This window comes from Lacerta agilis, chromosome 12 (assembly GCF_009819535.1).
Source record: "Lacerta agilis isolate rLacAgi1 chromosome 12, rLacAgi1.pri, whole genome shotgun sequence".
NCBI lineage: Eukaryota > Metazoa > Chordata > Lepidosauria > Squamata > Lacertidae > Lacerta > Lacerta agilis.
Window position 1 is genome coordinate 33,752,239 of NC_046323.1, and position 24,766 is coordinate 33,777,004.

Genomic DNA, 24,766 nt, shown 5'->3' on the forward strand with positions numbered 1-24,766 from the left:
GACCTTCCAGTTTCACAATATGTGTCAAAGGGATGTCCAGATAGGCCCTAGAAGTGGTCAACCAGATGCTGCTGGGAACCTCAGAAATGAGGTGTGATGGATGTAATGGCAGCTTCATCATGGATTGCAATGAAGGATTGTGCACTACCATAAAATGCATTGGATTTGTTTATCTGGGGTAGCTCACTAATGAAGTTGTCCAGCACTCTAGTAATGTTTGAATTGAAGGTAGAAGAAACTGATGACATGTAAAAACATAATGTTTGTTTTTATCAGAACTTACCTGGTGCTTTATTGAATTCCTTCTCTCCCTCTGTCCACACCGTGTAGTGCTGTATGGATGAACTGCAGTGAGTCCAAGCAAAGCATTGGGCCTACAAGCTTTCATCCATCTCACTTTTCATTTGTTTCCCTTTCAGATAATTTTTGCTTGTTCTGTTACACATGCTAGAAAACCCAGTTTATGATAAACTCTAGTAAGTTTCTAGAACAAGCCAGCTTCAAATCATTGGTTGCTAAGGTGACTTATGTAATTAACCTGTCAGCATTCCTTGTTCAAACAACATGACAAGCCAACATTCTTTGAAAAGGATACTTCATTTCCACCATAGTTTTTAACATTACTTTGCGAGTGCAGTCACTGAACTCAAAAAGCTAATTACAGCATTGTCAAAACTTGGGTTGCAACTGAATACACACATGTTTGTGTGTGTTCCAATAAACATGGTTGGACTTACTTTTGAGTAAACATTCATAGTAAAAGGCTGCATCTTGCATTAATAGTAAGTGTTTAATTTTGTTTGGGAAGCAACGCTGCAGATTCTATTCCTGAGAATGAATTCCAAGGAGGAGCTAGAAGAGAAGTCATGTAGCTTCAAGATGACTGTCTTTTTCTTTCTTCAACTGAAAGAGCAATGTGGTGTTGGCCGTGCGGTAGCCATTGCTTTCTTACAAGAGAAAGTTGTGATTTGTGAACTGGGCTAAACCAGAAAATCTGATCAGTGAAAAAATACAGTTGTTTAGGTCAGAAGAGGGCAGAAAGTAGATCAGGATTTGCAATAGATTGGCAAGGATTCCTCACTTGGTTGTTAATTGCAACAACAAAATTACTTTTCCACCTATATTAGGCTGCTGGAATAAAGATAGTTAACTGGGATTGCGATTTCATATGAAAGGACTGGGAGTTCAGTTCTGGTAGTGAAAATAAAGTTCAAAGCCCAAAAGGTATTCAGAAATACACCCTGTTATTTCATTATCACTGTATATATTTTGCATGTGGCACTGCTTGGTAGATCCTTGTGTTGAAGTAAAAAAAATAAAGTAGGTCCAACATGCCTGAAGTCTTCCCACCTCTAGTTTAGATCACAAGCCTGTGGGCAGAGTTTGATCCTTTTTAATGTAATTATTTTAATTAAATAAAATAAAGGTTTGAATAATGTGTTGGTGTTACCATAGTATACAGCAGTTAATTATTTTTTAAATTTATAATACCATGGATTATAGAAATAAAGCAGTATTACATATTTCTATTTATACCACCATTGGGCTTCTGGCCTTTTTGGTGTTCAAGCACTTCAGGCCTGTGATGGCAGTCAAATGCTATTAAACCCACAAGGCTCACATGCCTTATTCCTGGGTCCTTGAATGCTATCCTACATTTTAAAAAAATGTATAGGTTTTAACTTGCAGTTAGAATACTTAAGGTGGCTTTTTATTTTGCAAGGATTTATTTTGTTACAGGTTTGTTTATTGTGGACAGCTGGTGCTTGACCTAATTACTGTTGGATATGTATTAGTGTTGGTAGACAGGACAGTGCTTTGTTCTTCCTCTCCTACTAGAGGAGTGAGCCAGTCTGGGCTGATAGCAGTATTAGCATCTTGCAGGTTGACTATAGTCTGGAAACTTTCAAAGGCAGAAATGCTGTTTTCTGTCATTAGTCCTGGTTGAGGGAGGTAAGCATTTTTGTTTAGTGATTATTTACTTTAACTTAAATGGCGATAATGCCTGTCTTTGGGCAAGCCATTATGATATTTGGATGCAAAAGCTGTTTTGGATATTAAAGTTATAGAAGACCCTTGCACATAGTACAAAATGGTTTAGTTTAATAATTCATGTACTAATAATTATTTATTTAAAACATTTTTAACTTTGTTGTGTGTGAAATATTATATTGAGCAAAAGAATGGTAAGCTTGTGAAAGATACATGAGAATGAAAGCATGTGCCCAACTGCCATAGTGCTGAATTGCTGGTTTCCTGGCAGAGCAGGATGTGCAGAACAGTCTCAGCTGCCTCAGCAGACTTTCAAGGGAAGGAACAGTAATGATAAGAAAGCAGTCTAATTCAACCTAGCCCCTGCCAAGACCCCACATGTCTCTTGTGCCTATAATACTGTTCAATCTTCTGCTCTATATCTTGGAAATAAGGCAGGCTACAAACTGAAATACATTCTTCAGATTATCAGTCTTGGAAGTTCTAACAAGTCATAAGACAGCTTTCTGACCTGTCTTCTTCCCAGATTTTTTTTTGGGGGGGGGTGGATGGGGGTGTAGTTTAATTTTTAGTAGAGATGTAGCTTCATCTGGCTGTGTGCTAGTAGGAAGGAATTGGTTTGGAAAGGAAAATATTATGTGTGTGCATAGCTGTCAACCAGAGGTATCTTGAAGAACCAGAGCCATACAAGACTGTGTCCAAGATTGTTTGGAAAGCATTCTAGCCAGCTGACATTACAGAAAAATAAATCTGTCAATGAATTCATAAAAATAGTCTTGCTCATTACAGAAGCAGCACTAACATTATACTGATGCCAGATCCTTGATTTCTTTGTAGAAAGACATGCAAATTTGAGTTTATTATGCAAATCAAACCTTTACATTAGCTATTATCACCTTTATTCTGTTTTTAATGTATATTTAGGATTGTATCTTGGGTATCTAACAAACTTAGGTTTTACAACTTAATGCTACTCCAGGATATACAGCAAATGATTTATTTTTGGTGGTTTCATTCCACTTGTAGCTATGTGGGATGCCATAGCATATGTATTGCAGAACACCTGAGGAATCCTTAAGGGCTTAAGTTCATTATGTACAGCCAAGTTTTGTGACTTGGAGGAAAACTGTTTTCTTTTTATTCTAGAACTGTATGTATTAAGAGGTTGAATTAGCAAACTGGCCAGCTATGTTGTAAAGGTTAGGTCTGGAAATAAGGAAGGACTGGTAGTAGCAGAGGTATTACACAGTGGATGAGGTAGTAAAGCCCAATCTGAATTGGCCTGTCCTAACTTGTTTCAGATCTTCCTAGCCCCACCTTTGGGTCTGACTATAAGTCAGAGGAATGGTGTTTTTGAGCTACATTTCAAGGCAAAGTTCAAGCAAGTACATGATAGTGTAGATGATTATTATTGGCTTGCAGGATCTACTGGAGCGACTGCAGCAGAAATGTGTTGACTTGACAAACCAATGTGCTAATGTCTTGAGTAATGAGATGCCGCTATTGAACATGTTCACACCCTCAGAACTACAAGTGTGCTATGTTTTCTTCAGAGTTCATATATTGCTTTGTTTCAACCTGAATTTCATACAATGCTACATTAGGGCTGCATCTAGGAATGTGTCAACATAATTCAGAGTAGAATGACCATATCAGTTTTGATGCATTTCTATTTAGAGTTGATACTGAAGTTTCACTTACTTGGTAAAGTTCACTCCAAGCCTTTTTGTGTCATTTAGAAAAAGCAACCAGTGAAATGAATACTGCTGAAGACTGGGGGCTCATCTTAGATATTTGTGATAAAGTTGGACAGTCACGAACTGGGTAAGTATACACTTCTTGTTTGAAACACTTCATTATTTTATTTGGAAGAAGCAGAAATAAAACTAGATAAGATCAAACTGCATGGTACCTGCTGGGAAAACTAGAAAACCAAATTTATTAATGCCAAGTTACGTACACTGCATTCATAGTGTTAGAATTTTTGAAAGGCACAGGAAATTTGGAGAGTGCATTCAGCAAAATTGCTTATGTGCCTAATGCATAGTATTTTCTAAAAAGTTTCGTTAGAGACTTTATGTTGTGTTTTGCGGTATTTGTGTAATGCATGACTCAAATCAGTTTGATATTGGAATCTAGTTTCATCACTTTTTTTGGCAGAAATTAAGCTCCCTCTTCTTGAATCTTCTTTCTCAAATGATCAAGCAGTCTACCATATAATTTTTCTCTGAGTTTTCTAAACACTGTCACCTGTTGAATAAAGTGTTTCTTTTAAAAATAATTTCTCATACCATTTAAAAGCACTTTAGAAAGATAGCTTAGAGCACACATCTTATTTTAGCAGAACGATTTGGTTGATTGGTGTAATTTATCAACTCATTTTCCTCTCCCCTGTACCAATGTGTCATAGTATCGGCATGTGTAAGAGTGTAGTGCGTTTTACAAATTGGTTCTGAAACTTTTTTTGCGGTTCTATATTGTAGGAGTTTTTAAACAAAATGTTTGGGATGCAACTCAAACCCATCATTACTGACATCATTAAATTGCCCTAAATTACAGTGTTTCCCTGAAAATAAGACACTGCCTTATTTATTTTTCCTCAAGAAGCACACTATGGCTTATTTTCAGGGCATGTCTTATTTTTATCACTTCACTGAGGAGACTTTTACTTTCACTTTCTACCGGTCACCTCCGAGCCTCCTTCCCGCTGGAGGAGCCGCCCTCCAGCTGCTGCCCGTCTTCTTAACCGCTCCGCATCGGTACGCTGCATAGCCACGCCTATCCAGGGCCGTCTTAAGGGCGCTGCTGGCGGGGCTGGAGCTGTTGCCGGGAGGTGCCGCGTCCAGCCTCGCCTCTTCCTTGGTGCCCTCCAGAACTGCGCCTGTCACTGGCTTATTTTTGGAGTATGGCTTATATTGCGCAAATGCTTAGAAATCCTGCTACGGCTTATTTTATGGGTATGTCTTATTTTCGGGGAAACACGGCAATTAATTCTAAGTCTAATTATTCAAAGAAACAAATGCTGAAAATGAATATTGATTTGCCTAATTCCACCCTTAAAATGCTGTGCTACAGCCTCCCTATGTGGAGTTTTAGTGAGAATATTACTTATGGTCTGTCTAATTTCCCTTCAGCCAATAATTATCAACTTTTTCTTATCTGCAAGTGTTCTATAGACTTACCAGTAGTTCTACTTAGTGCACTTAAACTTGAGCAATTTGAATCAATCTGGGAGTTGGGGGAGAAGGATGGATGTTGATATGAGAATTATCCTTTAGCTTACAGATTGGACAGATGGCAAACAGATCCCTTCAAATCTTGTCACTCCATGAATCAACTTTGCCTTGCAGCATGAGAGTTTATTTCATTTAATATATTGTTAGGTTGCCATTTAGGGTCAAACCCAAGACAGCTTCAAACATGTAAATACAGACATCTGAGACTCTGATTGATAATTTGATAAACACTTTAAATATAAGGCCTTGAATGTCATATTATTTTTATAACTGAAGACTCAACAGGTTTGCTGGCTGCAAGAAAATGAAATATGTGCTGCTTATGGAATAGAGCATTTATTTTAATTAAAGTATCACCATAAATGCTAGTTTTCAGTGCTACCTTAAATTGTGATTATAAACTGCTGATCTATGGCCCTAATAAACTGATTGATTGATTGTGGTTATATTGATAAGTATTTTAAGTTTTTGTTGACGTTTTTCCTATTTATTTGCATATGAGTTAATAAATGCAATTTATTCATTTTCCTCCTATTTATTTTTATAGAAAACTTGACAGCTGCTTCTTGGAATAAGACAAGTTCACAGTTTTGTACAGTGTGAAGTGACCATGCTATGTCACAGCATTTTCTATAATTAGTAGTGTTAAGTATGAAGCAGTGGTTTGTAGAACAGACACCACCAAATATAGATTACTCAAAGCTGCAGTGTAACTTAAACTACAGCTTTCTCTATGTGGCTGGGTATCAGTGCTTTATGTTAAAATGAAATCATGAATACACCCCACAAAAAGCTGCAAACATTTTTTAGAAAAGTAATCTCTTAAAGATAGAAATCTAAATGTTAGCTGCTATTTGTCACACTAGTCAGTATTGTGTGAAACATAAATTTCATCAATGGAGTCTTTTTTAAAAGCAGATTCTATTATGTAGTGAAGATGGTCCACATTTACTCTCCTGTTGCTCACTAAGCATGGCATGTATAATTGCATCTCCATACTTCAAGAAATGCAGTATCTATTTCCTTCATATACAAAATATCTCTTGGTAGCAGTTAGTTACACTCTTACTGACAGTAATGCAGCCTGTTAGCTTCTGGTCTTCTACAGTGACCTGTGTCTTCTCATACTTTCTCAGATGCTAAAACCTCTGTAAATAGGTTGCTGTCTGGGATGGCTAGAACATTGGCATTTGTACCTAACCTCTGAATCTTAAGTTTATCCATTGTCATTCAAGCCCATTGTTGTAGAAGTTGGGCCAGTAAACGACTGATCTCTTGCTATTTTTCAGTTAGGTGGTTTACTCTCTGTGCTGAGAAACTCCAGATTCTAGCAAATCTTCCCAAGTTCTACAGGGAGCTAACTTTGATACAGAATTGAACTGTTCATCTTGCCTAGAGAAAATGGAAGTATTTGTTATGGAAACTCATGCTACAAAAATTCCCTGGACTGAGATGCCATAGGAGGATATACATAGGATAGAAGTACACCAATTTTGGCTTAGTGCATTAAACCAGTCATTATTTGTGGTCTCCACCAACCAAGACTTGCTACTTGCCATTTCCTTTTTCACTTGCCTCAGGAAGCAGAAAAATCTCATTGAGGGAAATGAGTACTGTATTTTCTTTGCACAGGTTTTTGTTGTTGTTGTTGTTGTTGTTGCAGAAAGCAACATCAGAACTTTGCAAAAGCCCTTGAGAAAGGGGATCATTGCATTGAGGGTGTGCCACAGGGACTCTTGGAAAACAGGCAAATTGTGTTACGGAGTGCCTCAGTCATTTTCAAACACATTTTCCTTAGCTGCAAGATTGTAAAAGAGGGTTTTGCTACCTCCCAAGTAGCTGAATCAAAAGCGTGCTCTTACACTCTTGTTGTGTGTGTCCATCCCTTTTGTTGTAATGCATATTGTTGTTTATGCCACTAGTGTATTTTTTTTAAAAAAAACTGCTTATCTTATTTATCAGGCCTAAGGACTGTCTTCGGTCTATTATGAAGAGAGTGAACCACAAGGATCCCCATGTTGCTATGCAAGCGCTGACCGTATGTAGCCTTTGAAAAAAATAACTTTGCTTAATTTTCACGTTCTACTATAAAATACTTTAGTTCTAATCTCTCTCTCTCTCTCTCTCTCTCTCTCTCTCTAGCTTTTAGGAGCATGTGTCTCAAACTGCGGTAAAATATTTCATTTAGAAGTATGTTCAAGAGATTTTGCTAGTGAAGTAAGCAACGTGCTAAATAAGGTACAGTATTCTATTTTGAGTCTTTTAAATTTGGTTATGTCAAGTTAAATGAATCCTGAAGCGGGGTAAAATATATTTGGGCAATGGAGTCATATACATATGGATGAAACGAGGGATAGCCTTGTTAGTCTATTGTTACAAAAAGAAGAAGCATTTTGTGGCCCTTTAGTCCACCAAAGCTTGTGCCATAAATTTGTTAAGTCTTTAAGGTACCAGAGGGCTCTTGCTTGTGACTTTAGAGTGGTTTCCGAGATAAAGTTGTTAATCTATAACACTTCCTCTTCCTCAAGAAAATCAGAAGATCCTTCTTTCTTCTGATTTAACTTCTTGTTGTCAAATGCTGGCCCAAACTAGTATAGTGTTAGGTGGGTTTGGGTGATCCCCCAGAGAAAGAATCTCATACTTGTCAGGACATCTCTCTTTCCTCTTGTCATCTGAATACAGTGCTTAGATGGCTGAGGATTTAAGGCTAAGAGGACTCTCAGATTTTAGGGAAGCAGGCCACACCTATGGCTTGGGAAATCTGAGCCATTTTTGAGCTAGTTTGATCTGTAAATAAATGGGAAGCCTTTTGAACATCCCGAAAGCTGCTAACTTAAATATATATCCCAGTATTGATTTCACATGGTGGCTCTATTTATATTTTAAAGGAGCGCTTAATGATTTGAGGTGGGGGAGTAGATTTTAAACTGGTTTGGGGTTGATATGAACAAGCATGGCAAATAATTTGTGCTTCTTTTTGAGGGTTATAGTAAACAGCACTGAAATTAGTGTGAAAAGTTAGTCATTATAAGTTACATCAAACTGATTTAAGTGGGACCCAAGCGCAGTTAACATGGACTAGACCCACTTTTGTTGCTATGACTCTGGAAATGGTTTTTTGCTAGTTGAATTTTTTTGGAGGGTTTTATTATTTTTTATGTTCAAATTTTATTACATTATTTTTATACTTGTATTTTATTTGCCTCATTCAGTGGACATAGTCCAGAATGGCTGCTTATAAATAAATGGCTCTTTACAAATAAATATATTTGTAGACTGTATTAGCATTATCCTTTTCACAGGGTCATCCAAAAGTCTGTGAAAAATTGAAAGCACTCATGGTGGAATGGACAGACGAATTCAAGAATGACCCCCAGCTTAGTCTGATATCTGCAATGATAAAGAACCTTAAGGAACAGGGTGTTATGTTTCCAGTTATTGGTTCACAGGTAAAGTGCTAATTTGCAAAAACTGTGGTTAATGTGAGATGTAATACTAAGAAGGCCTACGAGTTATCAGTCTGCTGTTCTGCTTCCTGAATATAGTTGTTGTTGATTCTTTCCCGTGTCACAGTTCATAGAAATGCACACCAAGTCATTGTTCTCAATGAAGCATCTCTTTCACATTTTAAAACTTTCGTCTTCTGATGCAGACCCTTAACAATGCCAGATTGACTTGGTGGCCATGCAAAAGTTAGAGAAGGTCCAAACACTTTTGTCTGCCAAAATGGTGTTGCTAGATTACAGCTTTAATTTACATGAGTGAAGATGAGAGCTTTGATATGTCAAAAGTTTTCGCTGAAATAAGCTTGAGATCATTAATTTAATATACTGGTGGGCAACATGATTCTGAAAGTGCATATAATCTCAATTTTTGAGTGGTGGAAATGTCAGCCCTACCCATCATTATGAAGAACATCCACATGGCTTCCAAGTTCATATCCTTTGTAATGGTTTAAGTTGTTATTTGAAAATGGCTCAAGCCTACATCTTGGAAGGCAGTAAGTGCAAATGATGCACTCTACCAGTCCATGTTTTCTTGCTTATTTTCATGGCAAGGGGACGTGTGTGTAAAGCAGTGGTAGGCAATTTGTAGCTTTCCGACATTTTTGTCTTGCAATTCCCATCAACCCCATTCAGTATATCCAATGGTAGGGGAATTGTAATCTGGCAGTATCGGGGGGACTACAGCTTCTTAAAATAAGTAAGTAAGTAAGTAAGTTTGCTTGCTTGCCAAATAATTAAATTTATATACTGCCCTTCAGCCAAGGGCAGTTCACAATATAAAAACACAGAAATAGATAACTGACAAAACAGGAGCCTCCCCTGCCAAGTTTAAAAGGCCATAGATTGTTTAATTAGCCACAGACCTGGGAAAAGAGGAATGTAGAATAATAATAATAATACCCTGTCCACTCTGGGCGGCTTCCAGAAGAACATAAAAACATAATAAAATATCAAACATTGAAAATTTCCTGATACAGGACTGCCTTCAGATATCTAAAACTTGTGTAGTAAGCTTCTCCATGATTGCTGCCCTCTATCTCTTCACTGATCAGAGATTACAGCATCTGGGAGCAATGTGTCCAAGGAGAGAGGAGAAAGGGCCACAGAAAACGCTGGTGGACCAGATGGGGGACCCACAAACCAGAGGTTCCCCATTCCCTGTCCTAATGCATATGGCAGCAAATACCACATTGCTAATTTAACAGACCATTCACAAAAAGTTCCATGACCACTTACCGTTACTGCGAGATGAACTCTTAAAAGGTCAGCTTCCCCCGCCCCTTCCTCAAAATAAGATGATCCCCCCCCCCAAATATATTTCTGATATGGCCACAAATGTTGGATTTAATATATTGCATTGAATTTTCAAATAACATCTACCCTCTTTGCTCCTGTAAGGCTGCAGAACAAGCAAAAGCAAGCCCAGCTCTAGTAGCCAAAGATCCTGGAATAGTAGCAAACAAGAAGGAGGAAGAGGACCTAGCTAAAGGTTGGTTATTGCTTGATCAGAATCTTCAAATGATCACAACTTGTGATTGGGGCTCCAGATTTCAACCCTTCTCCCCATGGGCTGGATCCACATACTGTGAATAGAACAGTACTATTCTGATACAGACAGAAGAGGGAGGTGATTGTGGCAGATTCCCCCTGCCCTTTGCAGCTTCCAGCATCCCCTCAATCCTGTTCCATAGGCTTCCCTCACATGAATAAATTCAGAGAGAAATGCTTGTTTTGTTTTGCTTATGCTTAAGATTTATTACTTTTTTCCCCAGCTATTGAATTGTCACTTAAGGAACAAAGACAGCAACAAACGCCGCTTTCCACTCTTTATCCAAGCACCTCAAGCCTCTTAACTAATCATAAGCATGAGGGCCGAAAGGTTCGGGCTATTTATGACTTTGAAGCTGCTGAAGATAATGAACTAACATTTAAAGCTGGAGAACTTATCACTGTACTTGATGACAGGTAAATCTGCTGGAGTCCACAAATCACATTTGCACAGTAGATATTCGGGGCAGGCAGACTCGTGAAGCTGCAGTTCACAGTTGACACACTTGCAAGCTCCATTTACTAGCGCTTCTATTTCGTCAACCGTACAGGATTGTGATATAAATCTTGAAGCCTTTTTTGCATGCTTACTTCCAAAGAGACGCAGGAGTTTTATATCTTAACTTCATTGGACTGGATCAAGAGTATGTTGTCATTCCCATAAAAGTGGATCCGGTATTGTCTTTCTTTCCATATTGTAATGATCCAGAAGACAAATCAAAGGCCCAAATGGCTGCTAGAATGATGCAAGGGCCTCTTGAAATTTGTCCTTCAGGGTGGATAGAGATGGAATTGGCCTAATGTTTTTGACCATTGAACTCTTCCTCTCACATGCATAAAATCACAGACTTGTAGAGTTGGAAGAGACCATGAGGATCATTTAGTTCAACCTCCTGCAGTGCAGGAATCCTTTTGGCCAGTGTGGGGCTCGAACCCACAAACCTGGGATTATGAGGCTCATGTTTTTCCAGTCTTTTATTTCTAATTCTTTTATTTATAATCTATAGTGATCCAAACTGGTGGAAAGGTGAAACGCATCAAGGGACAGGATTATTTCCTTCTAATTTTGTAACTGCTGATCTTACTGCTGAACCAGAAATGAGTGAGTAATGTAATGTTCACATAGAAAAGTGCATTGGTTTTGGCACATTAAAGCTTAATACATCAAATGCAAGTCCCTGTTTTACACCCCTCTCTACATAGATTATATCATTTTACAAACAGTCTTAATAGTTATTTCTTGAATTGTTGGCTTTATTATTTGATAGGAACTTTTCATAATTTAGCCCTCTCAGAAAGACTAGTTATGTGAGAGTTCTGAAGCTTGATTCCCTCCTCTGCATATTTTCTAATATTGTTACAAATGCAGATAGGCAAAGAGGATGCCTTTTGCCTCCAGGAGAATACCCTGGGTTATGCTAGATATGGCCTATTCCCTTCACTGATCCCTTGATGCAGGGGGGAATGAAATATCAAAGAAAAGTATTCTGTAATTTTTTTAATGTGGGAATCTCTTATCGTGCATGTCATCTTGCAGAGTCAGACAGGTTTTGTAAAAGGTGCCTCCTTCCACCATTCACTTATTCCTATTACGTTAGCATGCTATCCCCAAGACCCAGTCCAAAGGCAAGTTAGGGTTGTATTCTGTGTAAATCTTAACTCTGAGTAGACCCATGGAAATTATTACCCACGACAAACTTAAGGCCGGTAATTTCATTGGGTCTACTGTGAGTAGGACTTAGTTGTCTACAACCCTTGGTTTAGAATGCCTAGATATCCAAAACATGAGTCCTTCCTAGTCAGAGTGTAATATGAATAAAACATGAATGTCTAAACTTATGTGACGATGACCCATTTTATCTTCAATCTTATTTCCCCCCATTGGCTTTACTGGTGTGTGTGTTAGGTGGGTACTTCTACTTTCCTTTGTTTAATTCTAAATGTGCGTTGAGGCAGTACTGCATGTAATTTCAGTATTGTACATCTATATATGAAAACGATCCCCTCATTCTTCCCCCCCCCCATTTGGAAGATTCCAGTTATTGAAAACTTCAATATTAGCATAACGGTGAAGAGACTTGAGTTATAACTCACTGGTCTGAATCTTAAATCTGCCATGCCCTAGTTGGCTTAACCCAGCACACTCCCTCTGAGCCATTCGCCCCATCTGCAATGTAGGAGATCACATTATTGATTTAAACTTACAAGACTGTTATAACAATTATAAGAATGCATGTGAAGTGCTACGAATACTTGAAAGTACCTTGCAAATGTTAAGATGGTCATGATAATTTGTTAAAAACCACAGAAACATATAAACAAATATCTATAGACTAGAATCTGGATCCCGATTGACTGCTGCACTCATGCACAGAGGTCCCACTTACGGTATTATACTCCCAAAGTCACACCCACCCAAGGTTTGAGGTCCTTTCAGAGTGGCACCATAAGAGATGACTCTCAGAAATAAATTTTGTTCTTGCCACCATGCGTGAACAGCAGTGTTTTCCACTTGTTGGTGATGGTGCAGGATATTGACCACCGAATCATATTGAGACTAAATACCTTTATGTCAAGAACTATAAAAAAATGCCTTGATTACATTTTTTCCCAGTCTAAAACTTTGTGTTTCTGTTCAGTACTCTGTCAACTTATATTTTCACAGTGAAAACCGAGAAGAAAACCGTGCAATTTAGTGATGAAGTTCAAGTTGAAACAATTGAACCGGAGCCTGAACCAGTTTATATTGATGAAGTAAGTACAAAAATGTAGACCAATAAGGGGTATATGATATTATTTATAAAACTTTTCCGTTTGAGACTTGGAAGCGATTTTTTCAGCTTACGCAAATACTAATGTTTCATTTTTAAAATGCGATTAGATTTTTATAATAACTTAAAATCTTGAGAGAGCCAGTGTGGTGTAGTGGTTAAGAGCGGTAGACTTGTAATCTGGGGAACCGGGTTCGTGTCTCCGCTCCTCCACATGCAGCTGCTGTGTGACCTTGGGCTAGTCACACTTCTCTGAAGTCTCTCAGCCCCACTCACCTCACAGAGTGTTTTTTTCTGGGGGAGGAAGGGAAAGGAGAATGTTAGCCGCTTTGAGACTCCTTCGGGTAGTGAAAAGCGGGATATCAAATCCAAATTCTTCTTCAAATGTTTTTATTTTGAAGCTGAATATAATGGCTTTCTTGTGTCTCCCCATTTTTGTGCTTCACTTTCTGTCTTAATTTAATTTAATACTGTCTGGACTTCCTTAAACTGTCTTGTTCTGACTTCTTCTGTATTCAGTAACCAGTCTTCCTGAGTTGTGTTCAGCATTAGTCATACTTGCAGTGGACCCATTGAAATGGATGGCATGGCTAACTTAGGTCCATTCATTTCCATGGGTGCATTCTGAGTAGAACTTAGTTGGACACCCACACACCCTTTATTAGAAATACTAAACACACTTATTTCTGAACAATTCCCATTGAATGGCAAGACTTACTTCAGGCAAACCTTCGTAGTGTTGCACAGGTGAAGTACAAAAAAGGGAAGATTATAAATCTTAAAAGTCCAGTGTGTTACTTTTCTGCGTAAAGGTTTTTTGAAAAAAGAAAGGAAAACACCTATATCTTGATTTCTGTTGAAACATTTCTTAGCAGAGACCACTAAATATTACATGCTGAATGCCTGATACTGGTTTCTATCACGGTTTTCCGTTGTACCAGAAGCGGTTTAGTCATGCTAGCCACAGGACCCGGAAAGCTGGATTATGAGCTTGAATGTGTTCTGTTTTGTGTATTTTCTATTTTTATTTTCTTATTTTTATATCCTGCCTTTCTTTTGTCATGGAAGCCAAGTTGGTTCCCAGATTTGGTCACCCATCTAGGCATTGACCAGACCCAGATCTGCTTAGTTTCAGCAAGGTAGTGGCCTCATGTGTCTTAAGATCTTATCCTAGTATATTTCTGCCAGAAAAAAAAATCCGTCACATTCATAAATATTTGCAGTTGTACCACTAGGTGGCAGTGATGCTAGTAACTACTGGCATCCCACTTCAGAAAGCTGTTGAAAACAGCTTATGTGTTTGAAGGATATAGACACTGTGAACTTCTTGCACAGTGTGTTGTGCATGTGGGTGTATTATTATTTACTTGTGTATCAAAAGACTTGCATATAAAAAGTTGCTAAGAACCATGTTAGTAGATGTGCAGTTTCCAGAGAATGCTATTTCTATTGTATTCCAGTTAACTAATCAATTTAAAATATTTTAGTTCAGAAAAGTCTCCAATTAATTGACTCATGTATTTATTATTGTACCAACTTAGAAAAACCGTGGATGAGAGGCAGCATCTTCAAACAGGGAATGCTTCTTGCAGCACTTTTAAAATAAAGTGTTTTTCCCCCTTCAGAATTATAATGTTATGCAGTTTAGTGAATTAAGTAATTGAGGTCCATATAATTTTAGATTATTTGTTTGGGTGACTACAGTATATGCATTATAAAAATGTTAGTTGAAAACTTCCACCAGGTATGCATTAGGCAAGGCTGTTCATAGAAGGGACCTTGCTTGCAGAATGTATTGTCAGTGCTGGCACTGTTTCTCTCATAGAACAACAGAACATTAACAGTAAATAAACTTGGTGCATGTAATGTTTTTATTAGAACTATTGTAACACTTCAGCTGTGCCCATAGAAAAATAGTTTTTCCATGCTGAAGTGGACCCTGGACTTAATATTTCCGATTCAGCAGCCACCCACATGCAACATACCAGACAACTTTTAGAATTAAAAGTTTCTGATCTTTTAAAAGCACTTTCTGATATGTCATGGAGGTCTGCTGTTGGGGAAAATTTTTTTTCATGCTATTGGCTGTGCTGAAGTCATTGCATGTGCTCAAGTTGCTAGGAGTGCCTAAAGTAATTCTTTGAAACATAAATTATGGACTGCTCATAGATCTGAATCCATATAAATAATGTGTGTGTCCTGTTCTAGGATAAAATGGACCAACTGTTGCAGATGCTGCAAAGTGCAGATCCAGGTGATGATCAGCCAGACCTCCCAGAGCTGATCCATCTTGAAAGTAAGCTTTCTTTCCCCCTGTTCTGTCCTCATAGTTCCCACCTAAGGACTACAGGATGCTAACTTCACCAGTTCTCTAAAATCTTTACTTGATTATCTTAAGTCATCTTGTTTGTTTTATTGAAAATCTTCTCTTTTTAGTATAATATTTTTCTTAGCTAGCTTGATGTTCGTTATTAAAATAATTATTGTCATTTATTGTTGTTCTATTTAAATTGTGTTTCTAGCAATGTGCCATCAAATGGGACCTCTCATTGATGAAAAGCTAGAAGACATTGACAGGTAAGAACAGATATCAAGAGAGAAACACCTGATATTGCAAAGCAGCAATTGTTTTGTTTTAACCACTTATGTAAGCTACTCTTGAATCCCTTTTGGATTAACAGTGGAATAAAAAACCCTTAAAATTAAATACATAACTTTAAAAGTAAATGGGCTTATTTTTTATAGATAGGCTAGCTATTTCAAAACAGAAGGTTTGGTGCATCTTCAGTAATGACAGCTAATGCAGATTTTTAAAGTTACGCACCAGACATTTGACTAGTATAGACAATTTCCTTCATATCCTATAGTAATTATTCATGGTAAGGACCACAATTCCCTGTCCCCCGCCCCCCAATTGTGGTCATTTTTCTCATAGTAGGAGGTATGGATGGCTTCCCTCTCAGCTATTTGTTAGTTATCTTTGAGTGTCTGTGTTCTCATTTCATGAAGTCTCCATGCCTGGTTTCCTGGCATAAATTGAAACATCCGCTGGCTCTGTGTAGCACTTCAGTTCTTTAGGTGGTTGGAGGAAGAGAGTGGAAGGTACCTTAGTTGCTGCTGTCAAAAAGCTTGAGAGCTCTCTTTCTCTTTTAAAGACTTGTGACTGCAACTTTACCCTTCCTCCATTTGCAGTAAAATGTTGCCTCCTCCAGTGGATAAGTCAGGGTTGGGGAGCCTGTGGCCATCCCAATGTTGTTGGGCTACAGTTCCCATCATCCCTGATCATTGGCTAGACTGTCTGGGGCTGATGGGAGTTGTATTCCAAAAGCATCTGGAGGTCCAGCTGCCCTATGAAAAACTATAAAGCTCGTATCTGTTTTGCGTAAAATAATGTTCATTGATATTGAAATGTTTCATTCAGGAAACATTCTGAGCTGTCAGAGCTCAATGTGAAAGTGATGGAGGCACTCTCATTATATACCAAGTTGATGAATGAGGATCCAATGTATTCAATGTACTCAAAACTACAAAACCAACAATATTATATGGCTCAGTCCGGTGTTTCTGGCTCTCAGGTATGTATTTGGAGGCCATAAAGATCTGAGGTAGATAATTGTGTTGTGGCATTGATCCAAGAAACTGGTGGATAATGCATAATTCAAGTGATAAAGCCAGTTACATATAGTTGAACTCTTCAACATTAACATTTATAAATTAATAACTTGTGAGGCCTATGTTGGGTAATTATCTTCCTTTGTGTTGTTGGGAAGCACTTAAACCTTAGTCTGGAGACAGCTGAGGGCTCTTGTACCAAATATAATGAGGTTATATTATCTAACAGATTTCACAAAACATCATTTACTATGCCTCCCAATTCATTGTATATGATCAAGAGACACAAGAAACTGCAACTTCCATGCATACTGGGAATAAATGATCCAGGCTTCTGGAGTTTGTAGGGGTGGGGTTAAGCCCAGTGGTGTGGGGGTGCTCACAATTTGGGGGGATAGAGAGTCATTAGTTAGCACTGTTTACATAAACCAGCTTTTAAAGCAGTGACTATTAAGATGGTTTCAAATCTTGTTTTTATGACTTTAAGTGGAACAAAATACAGTGGTACCTCGGGTTACAGATGCTTCAGGTTACAGACTCCGCTAACCCAGAAATAGTACCTTGGGTTAAGAACTTTGCTTCAGGATGAGAACAGAAATTGGGCATTGGCGGCGCAGCGTCAGCGGGAGGCCCCATTAGCTAAAGTGGTGCTTCAGGTTAAGAACTATTTCAGGTTAAGAACGGACCTCCGGAACAAATTAAGTACGTAACCAGAGGTACCAGTGTAATAAGCATCAGTTGACATTAGCTTATTCCTGTGTTTTATCTCTTCCCAATATGTGTGTTTAGGTTTATCCAGGACAACCTCAAAGCAATGCATATTTGGTGGCAGGAAATGCACAGATGGGTCATGTTCAAGCCTACAGTCTTCCATCAGAGCAACTACCACCTCTGAATCAAGGCACAATTACTCCAGCAGCAAGCTCTGGATTACCTAGTCAGCCAGTTCAGACATCTTACACAAAGTAATTGTGAAACTTCAGATATCCAAAACTTGTATGTAATGTTAGCTAGAAATGCTTAAGGGAAATAATAATTGACAACTTGATCTCTAAAGCTGTCTTTGTGATACCTGCAGTATGTTTGGATTGGACATTCTGTATCAGGTTACAGAAACCTCTGCTTTCCTTAGGTTTGCAAAACAGGCTCAAGGCGTGCAGTGGGGTGGGGTGGGGTGACCTGTTAGGTTTTTTTAAATGAAGGGTCCAATTTTCATTTATTTTATTTTTGTACCTCTTTTCAGTCTACTTACTCTTTTTCCCCCCTCTCACCCTTACCTCTAGCACAATGGTTGGTTCTGTTCCAGGAAGCACATATTCTAACCAAGCTTCAGTCTACAGCCCACCCCCAGCTGCTACTGCTGATGTTGCTGCTTACCAGAATTCTGGAACTATGTCTCAGGTGCCAAACTATAACTTAGTCGCCTCATCCCTGCCGCAGCCACCAGGCAGCCAACCACCACCACCACCACAGCAACAACCTCCATCATCACAACAAAATACTTATTCCCAGAAGGCACTACTATAGGATAGAGGACTTCTGATTCCTAATCTACTCTAACCTCTGCTGACGGCAGTTTACAATGTTATGAGTTTATTCCTTTAATATCTTAAACGTGGGTTATCCTCGGCTTAATAGGAATCTTTCTTGGTGAACAAGTATAATGATTCTATTTGCACTGACTTTTTAGGATTATTATTTTTTTAATTTGCAAAGGAATTAAAATACTTAGGACATTTAATTCCTTTAAAAATGCCTAAAATTGGTACAAGGTTATTTATGTCTGCTGAAACTGGCTAGTTTGTGACGAGTCAACTTGGCAAACTGTTGTGGCATATATGTTTATGTACATATAGTGTGTTTGTGTTAGTGGCCGTTTTGAATTACTATGGTGATCATGTGAATATATAACACAGTGTTAAAATAATTTACTGTTTTATTAATCATGAACAGATGGAACATGTTCATGGATTTTATAAGGATGTTTGTTCAAAGTGTAGGAGAAGGCTCTAACCCTCATATCACAAATACTTACTGGCTATGGATATGCTCTTGAAACTGAATTGCCTAGTTTTTTCATTAATTGTACATTGAATGTTAGTGTGTCCTTCCTTCTCGTAGCCTTTGGGTGCTACTAGATGACACTATCTACCAAAGTAAGGGGTCTAGAACTTCAGACACTCTGCATTCAGAAAAGATTCTGCTTTTATGAATAATGGTTTCAAAATAATAACTTGCAAGCTGCTAAACATATGGGACCATGAAACACATCTGAACCATTTTATCTTTTATTGTTTAAATTATGTAACTTACATTTTCATGCTAGTTTTGTGTCACCTGAATGCTGAATAGTTATATTCTGTGTATGTTGGTGGAGATCACACCAAAGACAGAGAAGGGGCACTTTGGATGTGAGTGAGTGGCATTTTTAAACTGGAACAAGAAGAAACACTACATTTATTAAAGTCTTGTTAAGGACTGCCATAATTGTCAGATTGCTTCGTTATGTGTATGGTGTTAAAATATTGTGGCCTTTTCATCCTTCATAGTCTCTGTGTAGTTCCACAGTATGTCTTCTGCACCTAATGCAGATGATCTCCCAAGTACATCCAGATGTTATAGCCATGGAAATGGTGTTTATGCCCTCTGCTTTCATGGGGAGACTTCTGATTAACTGTTCATGCCTTGAGTGGTGGAGCAAGCTTAGTTCTCTCTTCGCAGCAGCTTGGGGAACATTTTCTGTAGAATTCATCAGCGAACTTTAGCATTTATCTGAACATAGAATAGTGGGTACCTCTTTCTGTCTTTGTGTTTTTTTTAAATTCCACTTAATTTCTTTCTACCTGCAGGTATGGCTATTTTCCTGCAGGTATTTGTCTCGTGTCTTTCGTTGCACCCTTAGGGCATAGCTTTTTAGAAGTAGTGCCTGGTATGCATTCAAGAATTTCCCACCTTGCTGGAAACAATATTGGGCATTATGAGATCAGATCAAACATTGGATCTTTGACCTGTGAGTACAGAGGAGATAATCTGCTCACTATTGGCTCATTTGGCACCTGTTGTGGTACCCACCACATCTGTTTCTGCTATCCCTTTGCTGTTGTATCTGCTTCTGATGCCAGCATGATAGCTGCTTTGGGTTTGGGTTTCTAAGTTTGCCTCAATAAAGCAATATCTAATAGGCAATGAATAAAGATTGTGAATGACCTTCTGACTAACCAGGAACCTACACAGAGGATGGAGGACAGTAACTTCTTTGAATTCCTCCCCAGGACCACAGGATGACCTTGGATGAGTCCATGTGCTCATCTTGGTCTTCAAGGAGAATGCTGAGAATGCATCTGCCTTCTCTCTGCCAGAGGCACCTATGTCTCTGTTTTGCCTGATATTGTTTAAGTCAGTGGTTCCCAAACTCTTCTCCCCACTCTGACCATTTGAACATTGCTGAGAGTCCTTGCGGATTTTCTGTATGTTCTAGCAATTAGAATGTGCTGTGTGATTTTTAATTGTATTTTTATAGACATGCCATGGACCACCTGAATGAAGCTTGTGGACCACAGTTTGGGAACCTCTGAGCTTTGCCACTCCTCTTAGCTCTTGGGACCACAAATCCAAATTTCAGACACAATTGGAATGCTGAATCAGCATGCAGATCATTCTATCACATCTGCAATAGCATCAGTGGCTTGGGAAGAGCAAGATCCCAATGATGCTGACTAGGATTGGTCCTCTAAAGCAGTGTTCCCCAGCCTTGGGCCTCCAGCTGTTTTTGGACTACAGCTCCCATCATCCCTAGCTAGCAAGGCCAGTGGTCAGGGACGATGGGAGTTGTAGGCCAAAAACAGCTGGAGGCCCAAGGTTGGGGAACACTGCTCTAAAGCATAACCATTTTCCTGCTTACCTTGCAGAGATGCAGCATTGAGAATAACCAACACTGAACTTGAGTGACTTGCTTTTATATAATAGAATTGCACAGCATGTCTTCCAATTCTGACTGTTCCAACAGCTGGCTCTTTCTTGGTATCTACAGTGGGGATTCCAAGGTCACTGTTGACTGCTATGGTACCCACTTCTTTTGTTCCAAAGCTCTTTACTCCTGCTCTTGGTGTGTACCCTCCACTGTGTTGTATGGTCCTAGCATTGAACAAAGTAGACTGTTACCTTATGCCTCCAAGTGCGATTCTCATATAAGTGCAGGCCGGGGATAGCTAACCTATGGCCCTCCAGATGTCAGATTTCAGTTCCCATTAGCCTCAGTCAGCATGGGCAGTGGTCAGGGATGATGGGAGCTGTGGTTTAGCAGCATCTAGAGGACTACAGGTTTCCCATTACTAGGTAGACCTTAAGAGCCTTGCTGGATGAACCAAAGGTCTATCTAGTCAAATATCCTGTTTCTTATAGTCACAAATCGGATGCCTCTAGGGAAGTGAAAAGTAGGCAAAACCTTTCCCCATTGCTATCCTCAAGCAACTGATATTCAGTGGCATATTCTCTTGCCCCCTGGAGTTTGAATGTAGCCATACTCATTGATAAAATGATCCTCCATTAGTTGGTCTTCCCTCCTTTTAAACTATTTTAAGCCTAGTGGCCATCATCACATCTAGGACAATCATGTCCTTAATTATGTGATGTGCTTTATTTTGTCCACCCTGAAACCTGCCAATTACTTCCAACACCTGATATTATGAGCGAGGAACAAAAAAACAAACAAAAGAAAACCACATTCTTCTCACACGAATAATAATCTCAACCTCTCATGTCTTCCCCACCACCACCCCAGTGTATTTTTCAAAACTGAAAAGCCCCAAACACCTTTTTTTGGTCACATTTTCCAAATGCAGTTGTACCATGGATTGCTCTAAGGTCATTACAATACGGTCTGTTTTATTTTAATAATCTCACAATTGCTGCCCACTTATTTTCATTGAGCTGTTCATCATGACCCAAAGCTCTTTCAGACCCTATTAGCCTGTACACAGCCACATGCTGCTTGTTTGCTACAGTATGTATAACTTCATTTATATTTAACTTCACTTACCTTATTATTGCCCATTTCCCCATTTTGGAGATGCCCTTTTGGAGCTCTGTGCAGTTAGCTTTGTTTTTCACCATTCTAAACTGGTGTCATGTGCAAGCCTGTCCATTTCCCCCATAATTCCAGTTGATTTAGGGTGAAGTTAATTAGCACTGATTCTGGTACAGATCTTTAGAAAGTCCATATGTGTCTGTCTTGCATTTCAAAAAGTGTTCACTTATAGTTCTCTGTTTTTCAATGGATTACTAATTATAAACTTCTAGCTCCATCCCATCATATCACTTCAGATAGAGCTTTGGACCTTCCGCCAAACTGTTGTCTAACTCATTTTTCCTCAGTGATGGTCTGTGTTTATATTTGGAACAAGTAAACACGGATTGTCTCTAATCCTCAGAAAAACAGCAGTTGTGATCCTTCGTCAATGACATAGTCTTCCTGTGTGTTCAGTCTAACCACAACTTAGCAGTACCCCTACCATCTGCTCTTCCTGAGGTGGGCAAGGACTCTTGGAGGAGAATAGTGATGATGACACCTGCCTCATGACTCTTCGGAGAATATCTACTGAATACAACAAGATGGAAGACCCATAAATCACTTGTAAACATTTTTGGCTACGGAGCTCAAGTAGAAGAGCTAGGAAAGACTTGCACCAGAGACCTCTGAGCCACTGCCATCTGGAGCAGGAAATACTGGGCTTGAATGGTACAAATTGTCAGGAGTGACAATTTATTGCAGTATACAATGAAAACATTTTTACATTTTTACAATATAGAGAGCCCTTCAGCTCTCTATATTGGACAAACAGGCCAAACCCTACGCCAAAGGATAAATGGACATAAATCTGATATCAGGAATCACAAGACAGAGAAACCAGTAGGAGAACACTTCAATCTCCCAGGACATTCTATAAAAGATCTCAAAGTAGCTGTCTTAATACAAAGAAATTTCAGAAATAGACTGGAAAGAGAAGTGGCTGAATTGCAACTAATCACCAAACTTAAAACCATGGAGAAACCTGGTTTGAACAAAGACATTGGATTCTTATCTCATTATACATAACAAAGCCATCTTTAGCCATCTCACCCCTTGCCTTTCCCTGCAAGACTAATTGCAGCCGTTTAGAGTCGTCAACAGGTTTTCCACTCTTATCAGCCTATCACCCATTCCCACCACCCTTCTGAGTAATACCCCTCCCCACTCCCCCACTATATTTAAGGATCTGGTGACTTCTGTTTCAGTGTATCTGAAGAAGTGTGCATGCACACGAAAGCTCATACCAGGAACAAACTCAGTTGGTCTCTAAGGTGCTACTAGAAAGAATTTTCGATTTTTACTTGGGTTTACTATCACAGTTTACTAAACAACAACGTGTCTAAAATGCAAAATGTTAAACACATTTGCAAAATGCTATTGTTATTCTGAAACGGCATAATAAAACTATGGTCAGTATTGATGTTGAGTAGTGATTCAGTGATCTTCAGATGAAGATCAAGCTAGTGGTCTTCAGCAGCATATAAATGGCAATTAGTGGATCAAGTGCTATAAAGTAGAATTGGATTCAGGATTGCATAATTCAGGAGTCCTGTTCTTGAAATAAAACTCACTCATTTCTTTATGTACAAATCTTACTTGCAGTGCCCCCACCCAATGTAAAAATACTATGAGCTGGAACCAGATCAAGTTAGTGAACTTGGGTTCCACTGAAATCATTTTCAGAACCATAGAATTATTGAATTGTAGATTTGGAAGGGACCCTAAGGATCATCTAGTCCTACCCTCTGCAATGCAGGAATATGTAGCTGTCCCATGCGGGGATTGAACCTGCAACCTTGGCATTACCAGCACCACGCTCTGACTAACTGAGCTATCCATAGGACATGCTATTCATGATTTAAGTTTACATTGATTTCTAAGGGTGCAAGTTAGGCACATAGGAAACCATCCCAGTATTGTCTGCTGAATTAGTTCAGCTCTAAAGCTGGACAAAAAGATGATCTACTGTAATTGCAATTCCTGATGTTCAGATGCAAGTCTGTGAATATGAATGCACATTTTTTTAAATTAAATAAACCTTTTAAAGATGTAATCGCCACACACTATTAGTCAGTTTCTCTCTTGCAAAGATGGAGCTATTGCACCATTTCTTTAAAAAATTGAGAACCAGCTATTATGAAATATCTTCACAGAACTTCCCCCTTGAAGGACAAAATAGCAGGATTTCTATTTTTTTTCTTTCAGGGTTTTCTAAACCGCAGTGACTTTTCATTTCTGATTAAGTCTCTTAAAATTAAACTGATTCCCTCCTTCCTTGTTATCTTTGCACCAGCAGGTGAAGACTTTCTTGTTCCAACAGGCTTTTGAGAACTGACTTATTAAAGATATTTTTATTGCAATGCTTTGTATGTTGAGACAGATAGATAGATAGATCGTTTTTAATGATTGCTCCCCCCAACCAGCTGTTTCTATTTTATCTGCAAGCCACGTTGAATCCCGGTCAGGGGAAAAGGTGGAATCTAAGTAAACATAGTAATAATAAAAATAAGTCCTACCGAACTCAGTGGGACTTAATTTCTGAGCAAAAATGCTTAGGGTTGTATAGTCTGACACCCCACAAGGTCTGAGGGACAGTGGACCAGCCCCCTGCTGAAAAAGTTTGCTGACCCCTGGCCTACACAGTTTTTTAGCCCTGAAGAGGCCTCCCATCACACGTGGTCTTCTAAATGTTCCACCAACAGAAAACACACTTGTTTAAAGATCTAAGAGAATGGATACACAGCCAGAATGTATACACAGTCACACCAGTGAAGATCTCAAGGACAACTGAGAGTTGGGAATGAATTTAAAGAGGCTTTCTCCTATGTAGCAATGAGTATCATGTTTTGGATGAAAATTAAAAGAGCCTAGATGTCAATATCAATAACTGCACAACACCAACTGGAACACATTGTTTTCAAAACGGACAAATTTGTTACTGGAAACGGCACCTGTTTTGTACAGTTGTCTGACCTTTCGGGTGTGTAGGCTTCCTTCCAGAGTATAGACGTGGTGTTGCTGGAAAGGTTCATG

General features: G+C 38.8%; 1 protein-coding gene across 1 annotated transcript in view; it reads left to right on the forward strand.

Annotated features, from left to right (window-relative positions):
• STAM (signal transducing adaptor molecule) overlaps positions 1-19,149 on the forward strand; it is a 21,263-nt gene extending 2,114 nt beyond the window's left edge. The window contains exons 2-14 of the mRNA XM_033165789.1: positions 3,732-3,816; positions 7,191-7,266; positions 7,371-7,466; positions 8,531-8,677; positions 10,133-10,223; positions 10,507-10,699; positions 11,290-11,384; positions 12,948-13,036; positions 15,262-15,349; positions 15,576-15,630; positions 16,475-16,628; positions 17,455-17,630; positions 17,949-19,149. Coding sequence (XP_033021680.1) covers positions 3,732-3,816; positions 7,191-7,266; positions 7,371-7,466; positions 8,531-8,677; positions 10,133-10,223; positions 10,507-10,699; positions 11,290-11,384; positions 12,948-13,036; positions 15,262-15,349; positions 15,576-15,630; positions 16,475-16,628; positions 17,455-17,630; positions 17,949-18,192 — 1,589 coding nt within the window. The 3' untranslated portion in view covers positions 18,193-19,149. The remainder of the gene's footprint in view (positions 1-3,731; positions 3,817-7,190; positions 7,267-7,370; positions 7,467-8,530; positions 8,678-10,132; positions 10,224-10,506; positions 10,700-11,289; positions 11,385-12,947; positions 13,037-15,261; positions 15,350-15,575; positions 15,631-16,474; positions 16,629-17,454; positions 17,631-17,948) is intronic.
• Positions 19,150-24,766: the final 5,617 nt, after the last annotated feature.